The sequence below is a fragment of the Bufo bufo genome, chromosome 10 (assembly GCF_905171765.1).
Source record: "Bufo bufo chromosome 10, aBufBuf1.1, whole genome shotgun sequence".
In the NCBI taxonomy this organism is placed as follows: domain Eukaryota; kingdom Metazoa; phylum Chordata; class Amphibia; order Anura; family Bufonidae; genus Bufo; species Bufo bufo.
Window position 1 is genome coordinate 22,919,470 of NC_053398.1, and position 7,297 is coordinate 22,926,766.

Here is a 7,297-nt window from a genome sequence, read left to right on the forward strand (position 1 = left end):
ATGCAGTGTGAACACAGTAGATCATGAAGTGAAGAACTAACAGTTGACATTTCTGAGACACCAGCCAATAAAACATTTCATAAGCAATTCATTTCAACTGGAGCATCTGTATAATGCTCTAGTGGCGTATTTGCAGGCCCATCTGCACCTTCTACATTGCCCACCAATCTGGCCCTCCACTACTTGTAAAACTGCAAGATCCAAATGCCAAAGTGGAGGCTTCGAATGTGCAGGTCCGGTCAAGGGGTTGGCACACCCAATCATGACATTTAAAAGGGAACCCGTCATCAACTTTATGCTGCCCATACTAACGGCAGGATAAAGTAGAGACAGGCGAGTTGATTTCAGCGGTCTGTCATTTACAAGGTAAAAATAAGTGGTTGTCGAGAACCAACATCACAATCATTGCAGACTGGGCCTGGAAAAGAGTCCCGGCCACCTGAGAAGAGTCCTGGTTATTCATGAAGTCCTGCTCTCCCGCCCACCTGCTGATGACTGACAGTCTTCTACCTAGTTTTCTCCTTTTCTCTCTAGGAGAGAACTGCCAATCATCAGCAGATGGGGAGAGAGCAGGAGATTATAATAACCAGGACTCTTCTCAGGTAGATTTGACTCTTTTCAAGGCCTGTGCTGCAATGGTTATGATGCTGGTTCTCGGCAACCACTTACTTTTAGCTCATGAGTGACACATCGTTGAGATCGGCATTTCTGTCATTATTTTATGCTATCCTCAGTGAGGTCAGAATAAAGTTGATGACAGGTTCCCTTTGACACAACTGCTCCCTCCATCTGTTCTCATTTCTATGTACAGACATATAAGAAGCCCATACGTAGATGCATACAACACAACTGATGGTGATGGGAAAGATACCCCAGTGCTCCTACAACAGGGGAGAACACAGAGGAGCTCCTATCTCATCATTATCCAGAGATAGGCAGTAAAGCCATATGTCACTAGGACTGCCCTCTGATGCCAGTTGGGTGGCACTGAGCCATCTAGACTACATACCACAACTCACCATGTGTTGCCATCACAAAGTTCTTTACTCGTCTGTATTGGTTTAGAAGCATTGTAAGTTCCTCGATTCGAAAGTCCTAAAATGGTACATTAAAAATACATAAGAATGGCATAGCCAGATGAATACAAGCCAAATGTCCCTAAAGGACCTTTATCTCTAAGGGTTTGAAAATGGTTAGCTATATACATAACATATTGGGTTTAATGCCACTGCAAATGTCCATTACTGTAGAACAGCATCTTCTAGATATAGAATATCAGATGCAGACATAAGCATTAAACCATGTGCAGAAAACAGACTCCAGAACTAAGACCTGACAGCTTATTGCTTAAATGTTTCCATGGGACAACTTGTGCCAGAGCAGACGCCACGTCTTTCCTTACTGCGTGACTGCCAAGTCCATAGAAGAACAGAGTGAAGTCACGCACGGTAATAAAAGTGACCCAGTCACTGGAGAAGACGACACAGTAAGGAACTTGTGCGGCATGAGGTACATAGTTATGCACCATCACTAGTGTCGCTATGCCTGAACCAACATCTAAGCCAATCATTTCGAAAATTTCAATCGACTATGGCTCTGAAAGGATGTGAATGCCACATCATTGACTTGAATGGGTCCGCAATCCTCATGATCTGATCTGTGCCTCCGCTCAGCGCCGTAAGCGCTTCTGTGGGTTTTTTGGTCCCATCATGTCCTATCTTTTGCGGATCACGGACCCATTCAAATAAATGGGTCCCCGCCGCGATACGGAATTCACACTGCTAGTGCCTGTGCATTGTGGTCTGCAGAACTGGCGTCTTACTTTTGTGTACCTTAAATAAAAAGGAAAAACTAATTTTTTTCCCTTTTTGTACACAAAAAAAATAAAAATTAAAAATAAAAACATTTGATAAAAAGTAATAAAAACACAGCCCTATATGGGACCAGAAAATAAAAAAAAAAATGCAAAAAAGAGTTTGGTAGTCCAAAAAAATAAAAAATAGAAATGTTAATGGCCGTTAAACCGCCATACACCCAAAATCACAATTTTCTTGTAATAAAAATATAATAGAAGAACTATTCAGGGGATTTGGAGCTCTATCAGAAAACAGCGCTCCAAGTGCTATAAAGCCATCTTAAGAAACTAATCAGCACAAAATACACAGCAGTAGAAGGTGGAAATTAACATTAAAGGGGTTTTCCGAGATTTTTGAACTGATGATCTATCTGGAGGATAGGTCATCAGTATCTGCCGCTCAGCCAAGAAGGCGCCGGGGCTTGCAGTAGGGCTGCAGCCTTTTTCTGCTCACCAAGCACAGAGCCGTACATTGTATAGCGGTTGTGCTTGGTATCACAGCTCGGCCCCATTCACTTCTATGGGACTCAGCTGTGCCTAGGCCATGTGACCGATGAAGGTGACATCACAAGGCAAAGCAGTGAGACGGTCGCGGCAAGTGCAGGTGCCTTCTCAAACAGCTGATCGGCGGCGGTCCAAGGTGTCAGACCCCTACCAATCAGATACGAAGGACCTATCCGGAGGATAGGTCATCAGTAGAGATGAACGAACTTTTACAAAATTTGATTTGGCTGCTTCGCCAATTAAAAAAAAATAAAAATAGAATTCACTTTGTGACAAATTTCTGCGTGAGTGCAATGACAGGGAGCTATTGTGCCCCGCCCGTCATTGTACCCCTCAGATGCTGCGTTCACACATGATTGCGGCATCTTATAGTAATAATCCGGTGTTAAATTTTAAAAAAAACTAAAAACGGACCCATTTGCTTACGACAGGCCGGACGCCGCCATCTTGCTTGAAGGTCTGGCCCGAAATCTCGAGCGGCCCGAGATGACGGCATTGCTCCGGTCGCCGTGGTGATGTCATACGTCACCCCACACGGGATTTTGGCCAAGATGCTCAATCAAGATGGGGGCGGCCGGCCCGTCGCAAGTAAATGGATCAGGCAAGTATTATTTATTTAGTTTTTTTTTACACTATTTCAGCTTAAATTGATTCGCTACCGCGAAGCACAAGAAGATTCGCTCATCACTAGTCATCAGTTCAAAAATCTTGGAGAACAGTTTTAAATTCCAAACTTAAGTGTAATTTTTTTTTTATAAACAACCTAACAGAACACACAAAACACTACAAGCCACTCATGAAGAACGCTGCTCAGCCTATAGTATACACAGTGCACGCTTACTTTTTCTTCGTTTGCCGCTAGTAATGTCTCCATCCCCAATTTTAGCCTCTGAACTTCTTGATCTGTGGGTCAGAAAATGACATTTGTTATTTACGTTATTTTTTTTTAGGAGTGTGAATGCTAAAAATTATGGACGGAATTAAAAACCTGGTGATGGGATTAGATTTGCTGAAAGCACAGATTTCCAATGCAAAGCACATGTGGTGTTAAGAAACAAAGCCGTGAATTTTTTAAATCAATATAACGAAGTGTCATCATTTACAAAGTACTCCGTTTGGAATATCCGAAACAAGAAAACGGTCAAGGATAAGTAGAAACCGGCATACAAAAATTAATTGTCTCTAGTTGCACGGTAGGCAGTGACATTCCCAAGTTGATTAATTGGGCAGTGTTATTTGGGCACTGTATGGAACATTTATTTGGGCACTATAAGAAAGCGGTGTCCATAGCTGGTGCTATGCAGGGCCATCGAAGGTTGGACTGGACCATAACAATGTGAGGGTAGGTCAAAATAGTCCTATCACCACATCTGATACGAGTCATGGGAGACACAGGAGGGTAGGACCTTTTTTTTTTTTTTTGTCTCATTTTGCCCTATTAGATGAGATGGCTAAAAAGCAGTGGTGCTTGTGCTAGTAGATCCTGTCCATACATGTTTATCATATGGATGGCCGCTGCAGGAAAAATGAGCAGTTGAGGGTAATTCCTGTAACCCTTTCCCCCCCACACACACACTAAAACAGCTGTTGGCTGTCAGAGGCAAAGTCTTTAAGCTTACACAATAGCATCCATGTTAGCATGCATGTGGAAGGGTAAAGAACAATAGGATTACCATTAAACAATATGGCGATTCTAATAGTCCTCAATAAGACCCCTTTAAAAAAGGTACTGCTGAGCAGCTCTCAAGGCACTACGATGAGGCAAGTAAACTGAAATCATGAGCGAAGCATGTAGGAATTGATCTGAACTACTGTAACAGTGTCTTTTAAAAAACTGAAGGGGGTATATTATATATATATATATATATATATATATATATATATATATATATATATCTATATATCTCACCCAGATTGCTTAGGTGGGTGAGGTAAAAAAAATCCAGGACAGCTGGGTTACTTCAGCAAAGTGTAGTTTGCTGAGGTACTTGTTCAAATGTGTTTAATGACCTGGATTTTTATGAAATGGCAGATAGGTTGATAGTGGGACTTGCCATTCCTTCCCCACTCCAGTACTACACTTTCCACTAGCCTGAGGCAAGCTAGGTGTAGCTGCTGGGCTTATTACTGGAAGGAATAAATACAGAGCTCAGAAACGCCTTCAATGTCAGAGCCTGGGAGCTACAAAGCCTGCTCTAATGCTGATTATAGATGAGAAAACTGCTGTTTAGTTAGTGCCCAGACGGGCAGGTATTTTCTTTAGGTTTATGATCTGCTCAAAGTGAAGACTTAAATTTGCCTTCTGTTATATTTGTTGGGGAGAAATAAAACCCGATTTGGACTTTGGATTTTAAGCTTGAAGCCTGTGCAGTGTGTTATAGCCAACCCTGTCCATGTGTACAGATCCCAACACTACCCATAGCTTACCAGCTTGATATGGATCACGTAGCCAACCCTACGCTCGTTTTTAGATTATATTACTTGATATGTGGCCAAAAAGTAATAATGAAGGTCAGACTGGCCTACCACAGTACTATAGGTCAGGATGCTTTAGTGGTCCCAGGCTCTGATACAATAATGGAACTCAATGGTCCAGGAGAAGACAACCCCAGTTTGGAACCCATCTCTTGTCAATAGCATCTATTTCTTATTGGATGGCTTACAAATAACCTATTAGGTCATAATAAAAGTTCAATGTGTGCAACGATAGCAAGAAAGTCTACGATGCAATTAAAAATGGACGTATGCCTGTTCTGTACAGTGGGAGGGTGGAATCACAACACACAATTTTTTAACCCCCCCCCAATCCCTCCATTTTGTATTTTTTATATGGCAAATCAAATACAATAAAAATAGCAGAAGTCGATTAACTCAGATTTCACCAACACTGCAGGCAACACATAGAGCAACCAGACAGCCTGCCCATTCTGGATTTTGGAGCCTGTGATGTTACCGTGACCAACAATTAAAGTGATTTCACAGATTCAGGGAGAAGCTAAAGTGGAGGAAGCGCTGACACAATGTTAGCTGTCTGTTTGCTGTGATGTGGCACAAAGATTATTGCAACAATGTAGCATTATAGACAACAGTGGTGGACAAGAACGACAAAGGAACAATGGCTTACGTTTCTCTTTTATCCTCCTCTTAAATACTTCTTCTATTGGATGGGAAGAAGTAAAAAAAAAAAAAAAAAGCAAAATAATGCAAAAAGTTACATTGCATGTAAGATATGCATTGCTAATTCTTGCCAAATGGAGAGTTTCATGCTAAGATTGCACTGTATGAAAGGGTGTGTGCACTACAGCAACCAGCATTATTTCTTCAATGCATCTAAAATAGAAAATGAAGCAGCTACGAATATAATCTAGAGTAAACTTCTATCATTTTGAGTCTACAGCTCCCGTGCAGATCTAGGTGTTTGCTAAGTAAACTCTGTCTAGACTGAACCCAACAGTCTAAATCCCTTCCTTTTTCCTCCAACTTTTTGTATATATACAGTACAGACCAAAAGTTTGGACACACCTTCTCATTCAAAGAGTTTTCTTTATTTTCAGGACTATGAAGGCATCAAAACTATGAATTAACACATGTGTAATTATATACATAACAAACAAGTGTGAAACAACTGAAAATATTTCATATTCTAGGTTCTTCAAAGTAGCCACCTTTTGCTTTGATTACTGCTTTGCACACTCTTGGCATTCTCTTGATGAGCTTCAAGAGGTAGTCCCCTGAAATGGTCTTCCAACAGTCTTGAAGGAGTTCCCAGAGATGCTTAGCACTTGTTGGCCCTTTTGCCTTCACTCGGTCCAGCTCACCCCAAACCATCTCGATTGGGTTCAGGTCCGGTGACTGTGGAGGCCAGGTCATCTGGCGCAGCACCCCATCACTCTCCTTCATGGTCAAATAGCCCTTACTTTCAAAGTTTTCCCAATTTTTCAGCTGACTGACTGACCTTTATTTCTTAAAGTAAAGATGGCCACTCGTTTTTCTTTACTTAGCTGCTTTTTTCTTGCCATAATACAAATTCTAACAGTCTATTCAGTAGGACTATCAGCTGTGTATCCACCTGACGTCTCCTCAACGCAACTGATGGTCCCAACCCCATTTATAAGGCAAGAAATCCCACTTATTAAACCTGACAGGGCACACCTGTGAAGTGAAAACCATTTCAGGGGACTGCCTCTTGAAGCTCATCAAGAGAATGCCAAGAGTGTGCAAAGCAGTAATCAAAGCAAAAGGTGGCTACTTTGAAGAACCTAGAATGTGACATATTTTCAGTTGTTTCACACTTGTTTGTTATGTATATAATTCCACATGTGTTAATTCATAGTTTTGATGCCTTCAGTGTGAATCTACAATTTTCATAGTCATGAAAATAAAGAAAACTCTTTGAATGAGAAGGTGTGTCCAAACTTTTGGTCTGTACTGTACATTCCATAGGTTACCAAGAAGTTGGGAGCATGTCTTCAAGATCAGACTACATGTGGTTTGTTTGTAGTCTGTAACCATGGAGAATGGAGATGCATACACAAAACAATTGGATTCATATTCAAGAGTTTTTGTATTTCTTGGTCTTTGACTTTTTGATATTACTTTGGATTAGGCAAAGAATATCCCTATTTACCTCTTTCCGAAGATTCATTTTGTGCAACTGTCCTTGAAGATATCTGGCTCTGTAAGCGCTCAATTTCTGCATCTTTCAGTGCCAGCTGCTCCTGGAGTTGAGCAATTTCAGCCTTAAAATAATAGAAAGAAAAGAAAATGCAGAAAAAAGTTAAAATCTACAGGGTAATTCTAGGGAAAGAGCATTGGTTGGTAACCCTAGAGGACATTTTACTTGTGGAGCTTCAAGTGCCTTTTAAGCGCGATTTCTTTGGCAGAAGCAGGATCTGTTCTTTCTCCTGACGCTATTGACAAGAGGGTCGGTATCATCCA

The 7,297-nt window shown here is 41.2% G+C and overlaps 1 protein-coding gene across 7 annotated transcripts in view; it reads right to left on the reverse strand.

Moving 5' to 3' along the window:
- Positions 1 to 7,297, reverse strand: part of PPFIBP2 (PPFIA binding protein 2) — a 191,428-nt gene that overhangs the window by 27,571 nt on the left and 156,560 nt on the right. For 6 of the 7 annotated variants that reach the window (XM_040409255.1, XM_040409257.1, XM_040409254.1 and 3 more), the window contains 4 exons: positions 6,987 to 7,098; positions 5,484 to 5,516; positions 3,201 to 3,262; positions 1,020 to 1,095 (listed from right to left, as the gene is read on the reverse strand). In XM_040409255.1, coding sequence (XP_040265189.1) covers positions 1,020 to 1,095; positions 3,201 to 3,262; positions 5,484 to 5,516; positions 6,987 to 7,098 — 283 coding nt within the window. The remainder of the gene's footprint in view (positions 1 to 1,019; positions 1,096 to 3,200; positions 3,263 to 5,483; positions 5,517 to 6,986; positions 7,099 to 7,297) is intronic. The other variant, XM_040409256.1, reaches the window with a different exon arrangement.